The 19,284-nt window shown below is 44.7% G+C and overlaps 1 protein-coding gene across 14 annotated transcripts in view; it reads left to right on the forward strand.

Moving 5' to 3' along the window:
• Window positions 1-19,284, forward strand: part of NCOR2 (nuclear receptor corepressor 2) — a 475,703-nt gene that overhangs the window by 149,776 nt on the left and 306,643 nt on the right. For all 14 annotated transcript variants that reach the window (XM_073676156.1, XM_073676157.1, XM_073676163.1 and 11 more), the window contains exon 4: window positions 10,235-10,415. In XM_073676156.1, the coding sequence (XP_073532257.1) occupies window positions 10,235-10,415 (181 nt within the window). The remainder of the gene's footprint in view (window positions 1-10,234; window positions 10,416-19,284) is intronic.

Genomic DNA, 19,284 nt, shown 5'->3' on the forward strand with positions numbered 1-19,284 from the left:
TGTCTGACTGTGACGGCATCCAGATGAGCCGAGATCATGTCCAATGAACTCGGCTCACCTCATGCACGTCACTGACAGCGTGGGAAAATTCTCCTGCTCCCCGCATGCGCAGTAGAAGTTTCCCACGCTGTCAGTGACGGACGTCCAGGAGGTGAGCTGAGTTCATTGTCGGCTCATCTGGATGCCGTCACAGCGAGACACTGAGGAGCGCAAGCATGCCTGCTCTTCTCAGTGTCTGCGGGTTGACAGGCTGGATGGCGGCGTTCTGCGGCGGTCCAGCCTGTCATCTCGATGTAGCAGAGCTGAAGCTGTCCTGGGAACCATGGAGAGGTAAGGATGAGGTTGGTTTATTATTTTTCTTTTATTGCAGGAGATCGTTGGCTTCAGCTGGAATGGGCGTGACGGTAAGTATGGTTTAATTTAGAACAATAAAGAATTGTGTGTTTATTTCAATTAAAGGACTTTATTCTGGGTGTTTGTGTTTTTTTTAACTTTGACTATGGGGTTAGTAATTGGGGTGTCTTATAGACGCCTCTCCATTACTAACCTGGGCTTGATGTCAGCTGGCATTATAAGCTGACATCAACCCCAACCCTATTACCCCCTGCCACCGCACCAGGGCAGCGTGGAAGAGCGAGGCTAAGTGCCAGAATTGGCGCATCCTATGGATGCGCCATTTCTGGGGCGGCTGACGGCTGGTGTTTCTAGCCTGGGAGGGGGCCAATATTCATGGCTCCCTTCCTGGGCTATTAATATCAGCCCCCAGCTGTCTGCCTAGCCTTTGCTAGCTATTAAATTAGGGGGGACCCCACGTCATTTTTTTTGGGGGGTCCCCCATTTTAATAGCTAGTAAAGACTAGGTATTCAGCTGGGGGCTGATATTAGTAGTCTGGGAAGCTCCGTGGGTATTACCCCCTTCCCAGGCTTCAAACATCTGCCCCAGCTGTCTGCTTAACCTCCGCTAGAGCCTAAAATTAAGGGGAACCCCACGCCAATTTTTTTAATAATAAATCCTTTATTTTAATACTAAATGACAAGTACAGTAACCAACACTATCACTGTACTTCATATATATGTGACTGACATGTTTCTATCTATCTAATCTATGTGTGAAGCTCTATTCTGTCTGTTATAAATTGTCGGGTACCGCTGCTGAATTGCCGGCCGGCTTTTTTAAAGAGACGGTGCATGAAAACACTATTATTTGTTGTAATAAATCCTTTACACTAAATGACAAGTACAGTAAGCAATACTGTCACTGTACTTCATATATATGTGACTGACATGTTTCTATCTATCTAATCTATGTGTGAAGCTCTATTCTTTCTATTCTAAATTGTCGGGTGCCGGCTTATGCCGCTGCTGAATTGCCGGCTTTTCATATATTGTCACAGAAGCGATGCGAACTTCCCAGCTCCGGACACAGCGCAGCGCTTCTGTGACAAGTGAAAGCTGTCGGCACAGAAGCCCTGCGCTGTGTCCGGAGCTGGGAATACGCAGCGATGTGTCAGTTTCAGCACAGAAGCGCTGACTGTCTGGACCTACCGCCGCCGTATTTTAACTCCCTCCACCTTATATTAACTCCGACATGGCAGGGATACGGCCACGGCAGCTTATTAACACCCCCAGAGTATCCCCGCATGTCAATTTCTGAAAGTTTAAAAGCATTACCGGCGTATAAGACGACCCCAGACTAGACAGAAGATTTTTCAGTCTTCAAAAGTCGTCTTATACGCCGGAATATACGGTGTATATATATATATATATATATATATATATATATATATATAATCTCATACATATATACATACACAGTGGTGGCCAAAAGTATTGGCACCCCTGCAATTCTGTCAGATAAAACTCAGTTTCTTCCTGAAAATGATTGCAATCACAAATTCTTTGGTATTATTATCTTCATTTAATTTGTCTTCAATGAAAAAAACACAAAAAGAATTGTCCTAAAGCCAAATTGGATATAATTCCACACCAAACCTAAAAAAGGGGGTGGACAAAAGTATTGGCACTGTTTGAAAAATCATGTGATGCTTCTCTAATTCGTGTAATTAACAGCACCTGTAACTTACCTGTGGCACCTAACAGGTGTTGGCAATAACTAAATCACACTTGCAGCCAGTTAACATGGATTAAAGTTGACTCAACCTCTGTCCTGTGTCCTTGTGTGTACCACATTGAGCATGGAGAAAAGAAAGAAGACCAAAGAACTGTCTGAGGACTTGAGAAACCAAATTGTGTGGAAGCATGAGCAATCTCAAGGCTACAAGTCCATCTCCAAAGACCTGAATGTTCCTGTGTCTTCCGTGCGCAGTGTCATCAAGAAGTTTAAAGCCCATGGCACTTTGGCTAGATGTGGACGGAAAAGAAAAATTGACGAGCGATTTCAATGCAAGATTGGTGGATAAAGAACCTCGACCAACATCCAAACAAGTTCAAGCTGCCCTGCAGTCCGAGGGTACAACAGTGTCAACCCGTACTATCCGTCGGCGTCTGAATGAAAAGGGACTGTATGGTAGGATACCCAGGAAGACCCCACTTCTTACCCCGAGACATAAAAAAGCCAGGCTGGAGTTTGCCAAAACTTACCTGAAAAAGCCTAAAACGTTTTGGAAGAATGTTCTCTGGTCAGATGAGACAAAAGTAGAGCTTTTTGGGAAAAAGCATCAACATAGAGTGTACAGGAAAAAAAGAGGCATTCAAAGAAAAGAACACGGTCCCTACAGTCAAACATGGAGGAGGTTCCCTGATGTTTTGGGGTTGCTTTGCTGCCTCTGGCACTGGACTGCTTGACCGTGTGCATGGCATTATGAAGTCTTCAGACTTCAAACAAATTTTGCAGCATAATGTAGGGCCCAGTGTGAGAAAGCTGGGTCTCCCTTAGAGGTCATGGGTCTTCCAGCAGGACAATGACCCAAAACACACTTCCAAAAGCACTATAAAATGGTTTGAGAGAAAGCACTGGAGACTTCTAAGGTGGCCAGCAATGAGTCCAGACCTGAATCCCATAGAACACCTGTGGAGAGATCTCAAAATGGCAGTTTGGAGAAGGCACCCTTCAAATATCAGGGACCTGGAGCAGTTTGCCAAAGAAGAATGGTCTACAATTCCAGCAGAGCATTGTAAGAAACTCATTGATGGTTACTGGAAGCGGTTGTTCGCAGTTATTTTGGCTAAAGGTTGTGCAACCAAGTATTAGGCTGAGGGTGCCAATACTTTTGTCTGGCCCATTTTTGGAGTTTTGTGTGAAATGATCAATGATTTGATTTTTGCTTCATTCTCTTTTGTGTTTTTTTCCTTGCAAGCAAATTAAATGAAGATAATAATACCAAAGAATTTGTGATTGCAATCATTTTCAGGAAGAAACTGAGTATTATCTGACCGAATTGCAGGGGTGCCAATACTTTTGGCCACCACTGTACATATATGGTGCTTCTCACAAAATTAAAATATCAAAATGTTAATTTATTTCAGTTCTTCATTACAAAAAGTGAAACTCCTATATAGTCATTATTCCAAACAGAGTACTGTAATCTATTTCAAGTGTTTTTTTCTGTTAATGTTGATTATGGTTACAGCCAATAATCAAACATTACTCTGTTTGTAATGACTATATAATGAGTTTCACTTTTTGTTAAAGAACTGAAATAAATTAACTTTTTGATATTCTTATTTTGTGAGAAGCACGTGTGTGTGTGTGTGTGTGTGTGTGTGTGTGTGTGTGTGTGTGTCAGCAGCGTTCAAACTGTGATTACCAAATGGAAAATCAGGGGCTCTGTAAAAACCAAACGACTGTCAGGAAGACCAACAAAAATTTCGGGTACAACTACCAGGAAAACTGTTCGGGATGCAAAGAAAAACCCACAAATAACATCAACTGAAATTCAGCACTCTCTGAAAACTAGCGGTGTGGCTGTTTCAAGATGCAAAATAAGGAGGCACTTGAAGAAAAATGGGTTGCATGGTCGAGTCGCCAGAAGAAAGCCATTACTGCGCAAATGCCACAAAGCATCTCGCCTACAATACGCCAAACAGCACAGAGACAAGCCTCAAAACTTCTGGTACAAGTTAATTTGGAGTGAGGAGGCCAAAATTGAACTTTTTGGCCACAGCCATAAACGTTAAATTTGGATAGAGGTCAACAAGGCCTATGATGAAAGGAACACCATTCCTACAGCGAAGCACGGAGGTGGATGACTGATGTTTTGGGGATGTGTGAGCTACAAAGGCACAGGAAACTTGGTAAAAGTTGAAGGAAATATGATTGCAGCACGTTATCAGCAAATACTGGAGGCAAATTTGCACTCATCAGCCTGGAATCTGCGCATGAGACGTACTTGGACGTTGCAAAATGACAACGATCCAAAACACGAGGCCAAGTCGACCTGTCATTGCCTACAGCAGAACAAAGTGAAGGTTCTGGAGTGGCCATCTCAGTCTCCTGACATCAATATTATTGAGCCACTCTGGGGAGATCTCAAGTGTGCAGTTCATGCTAGACAGCCCAGTAATTTACAGGAACTGGAGGCTTTTTGCCAAGAAGAATGGGCAGCTTTACCATCTGAGAAATTAAAGAACCTCATCCACAACTACCACAAAAGACTTCAAGCTGTCATTGATGTTAGAGGGGGCAATACACGGTATTAAGAACTGGGGTATGTGAACTTTTGATCAAGGTCATTTGGATGTTTTTGGTTGTCATTAAGATTTATAAAGAGAAAACCCAGTAGTTTGACAATAAATCGCTTCACCCAACCTATAACCATGAGTGGAGAAAAAGTTTTTTTGTTATCATTTATATTCTCTAAAACAAGGCCAAGAAAGGAAAAATTCTGCTGGGGTATGTAAACCTTTGAGCACAACCGGATATATTAGTATTTGCTGGGTGACCTGGAGGCTACAACTCAATGTAAGTCTACGAGAGCAAGAACGAGGCTCTCATGGACTTGCATTGAGAGCTTTTTACTGTTACCTTTGAATTCCTGTCACTTAGAATTTGTGGTCAAAAGATGGGGGATCTGGATCCGTGTAGCGCTGATAACAGATAAAGACAGCAGCTGGTAAGTATACGACCAGGGTTACATTAATTGCACCACTTCAACGGTGAAATAAAAAGACATCATGAAGTGGTGTTTTAAACCGGAATCTAGTTGCAGAGCTACAGAACTTTAAAGTGATCTTAACTGTAAGTCAAATTTATGCCATGAACTTTTATACATGAACAGCTTAGAGCAACTACCTAATAATTCCTGCACTGGCATCAGTGGTAGTGATCACAAATCTTCAGCGGGATCTGAACACAACGGCCACTACATATTGGCTCTCCTTAATAGGTTTTGATCACATTATCAAGTTTAGGCCTCATTCAGATGTTAGTGATCAGTATTTTCGTCCGATTTTCATCAGTGTTTGGTCCCTGTGTCAGGTTTTACCATCAGCCATTCATCAGTGATTTTCACATATGGTAAAATTAAATAAATTACAAAGCTCCTCCTATCCGTTACAATGTTATTCATGAACAGTGCTCCGCGCGGCTCACCGATGTCATTCATTAGATTATAAGATGTTAAGTTGGTAATGGCTGTGAGATATGTTAAGAGTAATCCACCCATCGTGTCTTTACTTCTTTCTGCATCAATGAAGTTGCATTACAGGGAAAACTGAGCTACAGCTACTCACTGGCTGTAGTTTTGACTTGCTGCAGCCAGTGATTGGCTGCAGGGGTCATAGGTTATTTTGATTGGATGTTCACACTGGTTCACACCTGGTTGCAGGTTAGGACGCGGAAGCCTTTTAACGGGAGTGGAGGGGGATCAGTAAGGTGAGTAGTGCTTCCTTTTTTTGTTCGTATTCAGGGTAGCTCTTTGAGCATGTGCAAGGTTTACTTGTAAGGACAGGTGGATGAGAGGGGACCAGGGGAAGGAGAAACCTGTCCAACAGACCATGGCAGTGGGGTTTGTTAGCTATTCCAGAATAGTGGATTCTAACGAAGAACCTCACAAATGCTTAGCTCTAACTGTGTGATACATTTTAGGAGCCGGAGCATTTACAGGAAATTATCCTTAGTCTGAATTTAGCTTTAGACATGAACGGAGAAGAAAATCTGTAATGATGAGTCATGGTAAACGCTGGTATTTTACTGCAACCAGTTATTACCTACACGCACACCACTACAGCTTAAAGGGGTTGTCCTACGCTAGAATACATTTTTTTCTATGTGTGAATGGTTTTAGATGAATTAATGGAGGAATACTTGCCCTTCAGCAACCCTGCCAATTTAGCGTAGACTGATCCGGGGGTTTATAAGCAATGTCTGCTCTGGTTGATGGTTACAAGGCCTGCTGCAGCCTGTGATCGGCTGCAGCAGTCAGTGGGCTAAAGTAGCGCATCATCAGATGAATCTCTGACATGCTCTTCAAGCTACCTGACCGCAGCAGAGGTCCTGGTTAGGCTGGAAGTAGAGCTGGGAGCCAAGGCAGTGAAAGTGCTCTATCCTACCCTGAGCCCTTCATCCTCCTTTGCAGTCAACTTCTAAAGTTTATCTCGCTGCAATATAGCAGCGTCTGTTTAATTAAAAGGGTTGTCCACTACTATTCAAAATCGCCCAATGTGTTTTTATGATGAAAAGAAGCTTCTTTCTAATTACCTCCCGCTTCTGTTTCTGCCTGTGAGTGGCGCTATCACTGGCCGTTCACAGGCATCACGTGACCCCCTGCTGACGTGATGTCAAGTGAGGCGTGACTCAGCGCTGCAGCCAACGTGGGGATCGCAGAAGAGGGACCCCCGGCTGCATCCGGAATCATGACGTGACATCAGCGGATGTCAGAGACGGCTGAAGCCGGGGGTCACGTGATGCCTGTGAGCGGCCACTGATAGCGCCGCTGACAGGCAGAAACAGCAGAAGAAAGTCAAACCCTGCCTTGTGTATGGGGGAAATGTACAAACCTGTGAAAATTTCAAACTAGGATTTGATTTATCATCCATTTAATTTTTTTCATTCGTTGGTGAAAGCTGTAACACGCAAGTGTTAATGAGGATCCTGTAAGAAAAATGATTTTTGAACCAATGTCCCTGGATGAATTAGTCTGATAGTTTTATCTGCGACTTGGAGTCAGTAAGTGCAATACCTAAAGGTCCAGCTCTTCACTCTCTTCTTCCACGCCAGGCATTTTATACTCCCCTTAGAATCTCTGGATATGAATAAATCATACGCCCATACCTCCTTTAGCTCTCTTAAAATATTTAGACCTGTACTTGAGCGCATGCTTTTTACTTAAATGGAAACTGACTTACAGGAAGATTCTGCTGCTTGCTGCGGGATATCAAGCTTGTGTCCTTCTTGAGAACTTCCCTTCGGTAACATTATGAAGAGGTCACTAGTTGCATCAGAAGTGCATGGACAAGAACAATGCTTACTGTTTCTATTGTTCCCTAGTTGCTATCATTACTTGATCTCCCAAAATTTCATCCTACAATATAGCTAAAATGCGGTGTGTAAGATAGATAAGGAACCTTCTTCAAGTTGTACATCGTTTTAATTGGAAATGCACGTGACTTAATGAGTTATACAATGAGTTAAAATTAAATAGGAAGGCCTTGCATATGAAATTGTGCTTAACTAATTAAATAAGGTGCTAACTATTTAAAGTATCATTCTTCAAAACCATAGACTTAAATGAAAAGAGCTGCTATAGTAAAGGGAATTTGTCACAAGTTTTTTGCTAACGTAGGGGCAGAGACCCTGATTCCAGTGATGAAACCCTTGCTGGTCTGTTCAATGTAGTTTTTATAAAATCACTATTTTATCAGCAGGAAGATTTATCAGGAGAGGATGAATAAACCTGCTGCCAGGTTGTGCTTTTTTAATGCCAAGAGAAGCTTTTGCCTGCAGGAAAAAAAATGCTGCAAAAATACGACGTTTGAACATAGCCCAAGCCTCCAAAACGAAGGTCAGAAGTGGGACCACCTCTTTTCAGTCATTTATGGCATATGCTGTGGCAATTCTCCTTAAACCTGCCCACAAATGTAGAGGTTCTCGCTTGTCCTAGAACATTTGTTCAGAAAAAGCAAGAACAGTAGGAAACTGTTGCAAAGCATTTTATCATTTTTGGTAAATGTGCCTAGTTATGCAGAATTTAATGGGAAACCGCTATGGAACATATGTCTAGCCCGAGTATTCCTGTGTGATAAGTGACCCTTCAGTGACCATTATAAATTTATCTATAAGGGCTTTCACATGAGCATGTAACTCGGATGAGTGCTATCTGATGTTTTATCGGATAGCACTCGGGCCAATGTTATACTATGAGGCAGTGCTGATCTGCTATTTTTTTTTCTCATGGTGTTTCGGCATGAGAAAGACATCACGGCATGCTGCAGGTGCATCCGATGACTGTTTGGATCACGTTTCACACGCACCCAGAGACTTGCATGGGTGCACATCGGACTGCACTCGGATATCATCCGAGTGCAGTCCGACACCCACAGGCTCAGACAATGGAGAAATTAAGTTCTCCGTCTTCTCCGCACCTTTGCTCCAAGTCTGTCCAATTCTGTGAGAGAATCGGATCGCAGTAAGATGACACTTGGTGAACACTCGTGGCAGAGTTTGAGCTGAGTGTCATTAGCCTAATCGACCAGATTCTCTCGCATGAGAGAACATACGCCCATCTGACTGTAGCCTAAGTGTCGTTGTATGTATTGATAACATACCTGTTACTCTCCCCATGAATTATCCTTCCTCCTTCATGCACTCTAGTTCTCCATTTGCATCTTCGTAAAACAGTCGCCACATTCTTAGACTTTCCTATGCTGAACATTCTTCGACGTCTGAACTGAACTACTACAGAATTATTAGGCAGCTTGGCATTATGGGTCAAAAAAGTGATTTAACGGACTATGAAAATTCAAAAATTGTTAAAGAATTATAAAGGGAATCTGCACTCTTGAAATTGCTAAGATTTTGGGGTGTGATCACAGAACCATCAAAGCTTGTGTCGCAGACATTCACCTAAAGTTGCAAAAGTCGTGTTGAGAGAAAAAAAGACGCACATTAACAGTCAACACTTTTAGAAGAATTACACATGAAATGTGCCCAGAAGTACAAGGTGGTCAGAGTCATGGCCAAGGTAAGGGAGGCTGAAACCTGACCAAGAAGTTGAAATGTCAAGATAAGGGCAAGAAATATCTGTAGACAGAATTTTCAAATATTTTATGGACTGATGAGATGAGAGTGACTCTTGACGGACCAGATGGATGGGCCAGAGGCCGAAAATGGACTTAAAATCAACACCCAATCCTACTGCCAGTTTTTAGAAGACATTTTCTACAAATAGTGGTACAGGAAAAGTCTGCATCTTTCAAGAAAACCATGATTTTTATGCAGGACAATACTTGGATGGAAGGATAATGACTTAACCCCTTCCTCATCTGACCTAAACCCTATTGAGAACCTGTGGGCCCTTCTTAAACAGGAGATTTACGGTGAAGGAAAACAGTCACCTCTCTGCACAGTGTCTGGGAGGCCGTGGTTGGTGCTGCCCAAAAAGTTGATCATCAATAGATTAAGAAACTGACAGACTCCATGGATGGAAGGATTATGACTCTTATTGAAAAGTAGGGCGTCTATATTGATATTTTTTTTAAATTTTAGAAATTAGTGATGAGCGCAAGTGTAGCAATCCCCACATGTTTTGGGTCTGTCAAACAGCCGCGAAACATGCAGGCGTGGGGAGTCAAACATGTCACTCGAGCACCCGTGATGCTCGGTGAATACCTGAGCACCCTAGGCACTTGCGCTCATCACTATTAGAAACATATTTTTGTACATTTTGACTTTTTGGTTATTATTCTCACTTTAACAGAAGAAAATAAACAAGATGGGAAAACTTACTTTTTTCATTTAATTGCATAATTCTGCACACTAATAGTTGTCCAATAATTCTGCACAGCTAGATATTCTCGTAAGAAAGACAAACCTCACTTCTACTTTCTTAAATACTCAGGATTCAGGTTTATTAACCTTTTGGTTAATAATCATCAAAAATACAGATTGCCTAATAATTGAGCACACAGTATAAACCAGGCTGTAACTTTACATCAATACCACAAATGTATTAAAATTTATTCTCAAAGGTTCCCACTGTAATCTACAAAATGTGTTTAAAGGCAAACATACATTTTGAGCAACCAGATAACCTTAATAATGCCTTACTTTCCACAGGTCACCTGAACTACACGGGAGAGGAGACCTACATAATTATGTGTCAGACCTGGGCAAACACGCGGACCTAGACATTGCAGAGTCAAAGCGGCCCAGGCTGGACCTGTTACAAGAGCCACTGATCAGACACTCCTCACTTATCAACCAGAGCCAACATGGAGCTGGGGAAGAGCTGGGCAAGGTAAGACAGCCTTCACCAACTAAAGCAATTCTCTAGGCGCCAGTTGTTGTGTTAAAGACTTCGATCAGGTTGGAACAGTTTCTTTGGGTGTGACCCATTTACTGAACAGCCAGGTTGCCTGAGGACATAGAACTTTGGTATTGTTGCTGGTCGTCAGTGGGTTAACTGAGCATTGCCTCAGATGATCTTTAGAATTACGATAACGTTGTCTGTCTTCTGGGAATCACAAATCTGTTTCCCTTTAAACCCTGTTTTTCTTCCCTCCACCGAGGATGGTACCGAGATGGTTGGAATGCTCTGCAGGTTCTGGGGTGGGATAAGGAGTTGAGATAATCCAGCAGGCCTGTTATTCATGTTTCCTTTGGATTTAGGCCACTGGGAGGGAAGGTACTATGTTTTTTTTTTTTTTTTTTATATATCATTAACCCTAAATCCACCATAGAAGATTTCGGATGTGGTCTTCTTTTGATAGACTCCAGTCTATAATAATTGCAGAACTCCATATGTCTGCAGGTGACATGGTGACGTCTCCTTTCAGTACAATTCAGAAAAAAGATATGTTTAAGCCATTGACTTAGATTGTAAAAGAAATCTAACTTAGTGAGCTTTTTCGCAGGAACCAAAGCAATTCGTGCAATGATGCTGTATCAAAATAGGGCAAAAATTAAACCACAAATAAGTCGCCCCACTACTGTGGCATCAACATATGCCTTCTGTATTGCAGTGACAAGAGTTGATGCAATTGAGTTGACTATGTCTTGCCTTATGCAGACATACATGTTCTAGCCGTGTTTTTTTCACTGATAGAACACCTACCCGTTATAGTCTATGCTGCTATTTATATTATCCCTGTGTCCATGCAAAAAGCACGTAACCCTGTCAGGTTTTTTGATGGAAAGGGCCAATACAAGTTTATGGGTCCATGAAAATTTTTACAACACATGTATGGCATCCTTGTGTCATCCGTATGATGTCAGTGTTTAACATTCCAAAGTGTAGAAGAAGCTTTGTCATTTATTTATTCATCCATACGTGAAAAACACTAATGCCAGGCTGATCCAAAACACCGATGACACCATTACTATTGGTTGCATACGTGAAAAATACTGACGTCTGAATGAGGCCTCACGTTAGCCTACATGTCTCCACAAGGGAACGTAGAGGAGTTTGTTGCTCTGGATCCCCTATTGTCTTGAGTGGAGAGCCAAGAAGACTAGGCTCTATGCTTGAGACAGACACATCTGATGATACAGACTGGTGTCCCTTGGGCCTCATTCACACGTCAGTTTTTTTCACGTACAAAAGAAACGGACCTAGTTTCATCAGATTTTCACCAGACTGTGATCTAAGTTTCAACAGAGTTCGGTCCGATTTTAATCAGTTTTTCTCATATGTGAAAAAGCGTCTTCACCTTCGCCTAACAGCTTGTGAAAATCAGACTGCGGTCAGATATCTGTTTTTTTTCCACAGACCCATAAATATGCATTGCCGATTTTGGATCAATATCGGACATGACGTATTTTGCGTTGACTGCTAGGTGTGTGAAAAATCACGGATGTGTGAATGGCCACATTGACAAATATAGATACGAGTGCTATTTGTGAAAGACACTGATAGCACTACTCATACACTAAAAACTGATGTGTGAATGAGGTCTTAGCCAAAGCCTCATGCATGCAACATAATGTGCCGGACGCTGGAAACAATCCCATGGAAAACTATGCTGGAGGAAAAAAACAAAAAAAAAAACAGAGGGCCATATATATGGGTATGAGACCTAATATAGCTTCCACTCTGGTGGGATTCTCCTGTTTTTGAGCTACATGTTTGCCCTTTAATTTGAATGGGTGCCATGTTATTCTACACTCTTCCAGCTGCTGCCAGCCACTTCAGCCTCTGGTCATACCAGGATATTGCTATGGTTTCAGCAACTGGAACTCTGGAACTGTGATGATCAACTGATCATTGTGACGACTTCCTTTTTAAAAAGGGGATTGTCGTTTTCAAAGCTGGTCTTCTAAAATAAATTCTACAGGCAATAAAGACTTTCCCTGTGTACTTCTGAAGTATACAGTATATATGTCCTTGCACTGTACTTTCAGCAACGCTTTGGGAAATTTCTCTAGAAGACTTTGTTGTGGTGGCACAGCTAGTAACGAGATTGCTGTCCTGTGGTCTACTTGGAGGTCATCCAGCATTGTCCCTGATCATTGCCTCTCCGTAAAGCTCTGTTATGGGAACACTAATCTGTTACTGGGATTAACATCTCAGAGTTTCCAGTGGGCTGGGCCTCCCCGTTATTCATGAAACTGGCTGTGACTTGTATTGACCTTGGCAAAGATCCCAGTTGGCCAGGAGGTAAACTTGCACTTGCATACTGCGTAACTGCATACCGTGCGAGGGAAAGGTTGAGCAGGCACAGACTCATGAAGCTGAAATGCTCTGTCAGGATGTGTAGGAGTGGATTTTAGCTTTGAACCAGTCCATCAACAAAACCTGGAAGTAACGCCTAGCAGGCGGAAATGGAGCCTGGTTTATGTTATGTCACATTCTGGATAATATATAGATGTGGCTTCCAGCAGGGAATGGAGGCTTATTACTCTAACCCCCCCCCAAACAAGTATGGATTGGCTGATATGAATTTTTTTTTCCCCCATGGAGCATTGACTTGAAAACCAAGACTCCATAGATAGTTGGGTTTCTCCAATGAGGTCCCATACTTCCTCTGAGCTGCATCTTACTGCCAATGGTGGACAGAACAGAATTTCAGCAATATATTTGCCCATTTTATGATTATCCATTCAGGGCCACGTTTGGCTGCAGTGAAATAACACATGCCATGGGCACTGGGTCATACACAGGTGGTACAGTGTACATGGTATATAGTAAGAACATATCATGGCATTGCAGGCCTTCTGTAATGGGTGGTATATTGTGTAGTTTACAATCTGGTTTGCCCGTATATTCACTACTTGGTGTGCAGTTTCACACGCCTCCACGTTTGCGTTTCATGATTATTTATTCTCTAAATTACTAATACAAAGAATATGAAGGCTTTTTTTCCAGACTATTTTTATTCTGACTTTCACTTGGTTATTTAGGCTGTTTTTCTCTTTCCATTCAGAACTTTTCACATTTCCGGCTCTTGGCCGCCTGGTTGAGTGAGTGGATGGCGTATGAAAAGTCAGGGCATAATACGATCCCAACTGTTTTCATAGAATTTTGTTAAATGAGAAATGTCTGTAAATTATTCAGTACATCTGAACTTTAAGCAAGAGTCAAAGAAGTGTTAAAAAGAGATAAGGTGGATTGTTTTGAACCCATCTTAACTGCCTTGTATAGCTGTCTTGTGTACTAAACCTAGATCTTCCAAGAAAGCTTTCTGGTCTTTCATCAGGGTTTAGGGCTCTATGGATTTGCTAAACTTACATTTTCTAGTGAATGTAGCCAAAGATGGCTATGGAGACTTCTGATCAACGGCCCAACTCCTTGTGAAATGACATGAAATTTATATGGATGAAGGGTGATGGGCATCTGCAAGCTAAATGTGTTGCCCCTTAACTAGCAGAATTCAATGTAAAATGTACATACAGAGCAGGTGTGCTCCGTAGTTTTACTATGATTTATTAATTTTACCTTGTCTGTGGTGTAACTAGAGTCCTCTAGAACCCAGTGCAAAATTTGGACCTGGGCCCACTTCAGATTGTTGGTCAGATGTATGGACCCCTGTAGTATTCTAGATCCTATAAACACATGTTCGCTCCACACTCGCCATTAAGAAACAACTACTACAGGTAAAATATATACATTTAAAAAACACAGAAATAAGATGATTTTCTAAGTAATACGTCTAAATAGTAGATATGACAACATAGTATCTGAGTATAACTGCCATCCTGTTGCTGAACAAAATCCATTATACCATACAAATAAACTAATACCACAAACAAGGGATAAATACCGCCACACCAGGACCGGACTAGATATTACCACCACATAGTAGCTTAAAGGGAATCTGTCACACCCCTGGGACCTATCAGACCGCTAATATGGGCATACAGGTGATAGAAATGTGAATCTATACTTGCCTGTATGTCCCATATTAGCGGTCTTGTGGCTGTGAAATTGCTTTTTATTACTTATGGGTTACACTGTGTTCCCAGTGTAGAGCAGGGATCTAGTGCGCAGGCACCGGGAAGTCAGAGTGACTCGTTGATGACTGCGCACAAGTTCCCTGCTCTACGCTTGTACACAGACAGCAGGGAACTAACAGGTGAAGTGCATGTGATCCGGCCATGGGACCTGCATGTCACAGGGCACTGTGATGTGCAGGGGAGGGGAGAAATATTTTGATTAAACAAGTAGGCGGGATTTCTTCCCGATCCCCGGATGGGAACACAGCGTAACCCACGAGTAATAAAAAGCAATTTCACAGCCACAAGACCGCTAATATGGGCCGGGCTGTGGAGTCGGAGTTGGTGCCCATTTTGGTGGAGTCTGAGTCGGTATAAAATGGACCAACTCCTAAAATATATAATAAATTGGGTACAGTAGTTCAATGCAGTTTGTGGGGAATATTTTTTCATAAGAATTTGGGAAAGTTATGAAATGTCCCATTCCTGATCTAAGGGTCTAGACTTTTAGCTGAGATGAATCTGTGCTACAGTAAATTTATCACTTAAACATGAGCCATGTATGAGGGAGTCGGTGTCATGGAAATTGAGGAGTCGGAGGTTTGGCTTACCGACTCCACAGCCCTGAATATGGGACATACAGGTAAGTATAGATTCACATTTCTATCACCTGTATGCCCATATTAGCGGTCAGATAGGTTTCAGGGGCTGACAGATTCCCTTTAATAATAGCACAACGCTGATCATTATCAAAACCCACAGTACTAACACTCATAGTACCACCAGTGACAGCTATACTCAGGAACTCTGTATGTAGTACCGGTAAATCCAATGATTTACTGGTAGCACATCCAAATGAAGTTATTTATTTTCGCTTTTCTTCATCTGGCACAGACCGTTATGACTACTTCCAGTTAGGACTCGTCTTTGCAGAAAATAACATGTACATGTATAACTGTTGAATTGTTTTTCTTTTTTTTAATCGGTTTCTTTTTATTAACCATTTTTCAGATAATTGCAACAACAGGGAACATCACATACAAAAACAGAAAAGATAAGCCCCCTCCCTTCCGAAACACAAGTCCTGGAACTGTGTTTATATAGGAAGATTAAAGACTATCTTCTGTATACCATATTTTGCCATTTCCATATGTGCAAATAAGACTAAGGGTATGTGCACACGATGCAGAAATGCTCAGGATTTTTTCCTGAGCGTTTCTGCATCTCTCTGGCAGGAAAAAACGCATGCGGATTGTACATGCGGTTTCCTGCCAGGGACATGCGGAAATGAAGCGGTCTTCTCTTTCATTTCCGCATGCGGGTTGACAAGCGCTTCCCAAGCGATTTTAGCATCACTTGGAAAGTGCTTGTCAACTTCACACTATATAAATCCATGCAACCGGCATGGATTTATGTAGCGCCGGCGTCCCTGCCCTCTGATAGGCAGGGATGCTGTTCCCCTCACCTCTCTGCTCTGTGCCCGGCGTCCTCCTCCCGCTCTGCTGGCAGCGCGTGCTCCTTCCCGGCCACTGTGCTTAGGGCGCGCGCGCGCGCTCTCCCTCCCTCTTAAAGGGGCCGCGCGCGCCGTCCTAAGGAGTCCCCGGCCAATGGCCGGAGGACTTCACCATATATAAGGCACCTCCTCCAAAATGGAGGGGCCCGAGCAATGTTGTTGCACTGTTCACTACTCTGCTTCAGCCCTCAGGTCCCGTTGCCAGTTACCTGCCAGATACCTGCCAGATTCCTGCCAGCTTGCTGTCTTATTCCTGCCTGATTATCTGCTACCTGCCTGCTAGTCTGAGGTCCGACGGTCTGCCTTCCAACTCCTGTCAGTCTGTCTATGGACCAGCTTGCCTGCTCACCTGGGAGCACACATCTGCTACCTGCCTGCTAGCCTACCTGGAGGCTCCGCCGTCACGTGCTGTGACCACCTGCCTGTCCAGTGACTCCTGCCCGCTCACCTGGGAGCGCTCATCTGCTGCCTGTCTGCTAGCCTACCTGGAGGCTCTGCCGTCACGTGCTGTGACCACCCGCCTGTCCAGAGACTTCTGCCCGCTCACCTGGGAGCGCTCATCTGCCGCCTGTCTGTTGGTCTTCCTGGAGGCTCCGCCGTCACATGCTGTGACCACCCGTTCATCCAGAGACTCTCGCCTGCTCACCTGGGAGCTCACGTCTATCATCAGCCGCCACAGGTCGTACCAACCCTTTACCCAGAGACTGCCCCGGTCACTTGCCGTGACCATCTGCCCGTTCATCCAGAGACTGCCCCGGTCACTTGCCGTGACCATCTGCCCGTTCATTCAGAGACTGCCCCGGTCACTTGCCGTGACCATCTGCCCGTTCATTCAGAGACTGCCCCGGTCACTTGCCGTGACCATCTGCCCGTTCATTCAGAGACTGCCCCGGTCACTTGCCGTGACCATCTGCCCGTTCATCCAGAGACTGCCCCGGTCACTTGCCGTGACCTCCAGCCCGTTCACTCAGAGACTGTCCCGGTCACCTGCTGTGACTTCCTGCCCGTCTTCCCTGGTCGCCACCCGCTCCCTTACAAGGACCGCCCCCTTGTATAGTAGCTCAGAGGTTCCGCCTCCCAGACCCGTTACAGTTTGCTCGGGCCATGGAACCCGGTGGCACCCAAGCTCCCTCGCTCTCGGACCTGTGTCATGAACTGTCCCGTCAAAGGTCCCAACAGGAGTCCATCCTGGGTCACCTGCGGAATGTCAATACTCGCCTGGACACTCTGACTGCTCCACCAGCAACCTCCGCCAGTGCCATGTCTCGCAATCCGGCAGCTCCGCTGCCCACTAATACCATGGTATCCTACCCCGGACCCCGGCTTTCTGCACCTCCTCGCTTCGGAGGCGACTCCGCCCAGGCTCGGGGCTTCATAAATCAGTGCACCCTGCACTTTGAACTATTGTCCCACCAGTTTAACTCCGACCGAGCCAAAATTGCATTCATCATGTCCCATCTCACGGGAGAGGAACTGGCCTGGCTAAATCCTCTATGGGAGAGAGGAGACCCCCTGGTGTCCAACTTGCCTGCTTTTCTAACGGCTTTCCGGAAAGTCTTCGACGAACCCGGACGGAAGACCTCATCCGCATCATCTCTGCTACGCCTCCGTCAGGGAAGTCTCACCGTGGGCCAATATGCCATACGGTTCCGTACCCTTGCCTCGGAGCTGGCCTGGGATAACGACGCTCTGGTATCCGTCTTCTGGGAGGGTCTGTCCGGCCGTATTAAAGATGAACTTGCCGGTCGGGACATCCCTACCACTCTCGATGACCTAATAACTCTTGCCACCCGGATTGACCTACGGTTCCAGGAGCGTGCCAAAGAGGTCACTCGTGAGAGGAGGTTACCACGTCTAGCTCCTACTTTTCAGAAACCCGTCACTCCCTCCGTCTCTACCCAGGTACACTCTCCTGAGCCTATGCAGGTCGACCAGACCAAGATGGTCAAAACCCGTCAGGACTTGCGCCGTGCCGAGGGGAGCTGCTTCTACTGTGGCAGTAAGGAGCACCGGATCCGTACCTGCCCGGAGAGGTCGGGAAACGCCTGTGTCTAGGTTCGCTCAGAGAGGTCGACCTAGACAAGAATAAATCCTCTCCATCTCTGCTGTTGTCAGTCTCAATCGTCTGCGGGGAGAACCGTTATTTCGAACTAGCCCAACTTGACTCTGGAGCAGCCGGGAATCTTATTTCACAGTCCCTGGTAGAGAAATACCGCATCCCCACCAAACCTCTGGCTGTACCCTTGTCTGTTGCTGCCGTGGATGGGGGTCTCTTACCACGCCCCATCCAACTCATCACCGAATCCATTACTCTGCAGGTGGGAATGCTGCATTCTGAGAGTATCTCCTTTCATGTTCTGCCTGGACTCTCCCACGCCCTCTTGCTAGGCCTACCTTGGCTCCAGAGACATGCACCCGTGCTTGACTGGCAGACCGGAGAAGTCCTTCGCTGGGGACAGGACTGCCATAAGACCTGTCTGGTTCCCGTCCATCCCGTTCGTCCTTCTCCTACCCCAGCTAATCTACCTGGACTTCCGATTCCTTATTGGTCTTATGCTGATGTCTTTAATAAAAAGGAAGCAGAGACACTACCCCCTCATAGACCATACGACTGCCCTATCGACCTGTTACCTGGTACTACTCCTCCCCGTGGGCGTATTTATCCATTATCCGCTGCTGAGACCCGGTCGATGTCCGAATATATTGAGGAGAATCTGGCCAGGGGATTCATCCGGAAATCTACCTCCCCGGCGGGAGCAGGCTTCTTTTTCGTCAAAAAGAAGGACGGCTCTCTCCGTCCCTGTATAGACTATAGAGGCCTTAACTAGATCACGGTGAAGAATAAGTACCCCCTTCCGCTCATTCCGGAGTTATTTGATCGTCTGAGGGGGGCTAGAATCTTCACCAAACTGGACCTCCGTGGGGCGTACAACCTGGTTCGTATCCGTCAGGGGGATGAATGGAAGACGGCATTCAACACCCGGGACGGCCACTATGAATATCTGGTAATGCCCTTTGGTCTCTGTAACGCTCCTGCCGTCTTTCAAGAGTTGGTCAATGACATCTTCCGGGACCTTCTCTACTCCTGCGTAGTGGTGTACCTGGACGACATCTTGGTCTTCTCTCCGGATCTCCAGACTCACCGGAGGGACGTTCGTCAGGTCCTGCTCAGGCTCAGGCAGAATCACTTCTTCGCTAAATACGAGAAGTGCCTCTTTGAGCA

Source organism: Phyllobates terribilis, unplaced genomic scaffold (assembly GCF_046119375.1).
Source record: "Phyllobates terribilis strain yellow unplaced genomic scaffold, ASM4611937v1 Scaffold_1__5_contigs__length_1240528914, whole genome shotgun sequence".
NCBI lineage: Eukaryota > Metazoa > Chordata > Amphibia > Anura > Dendrobatidae > Phyllobates > Phyllobates terribilis.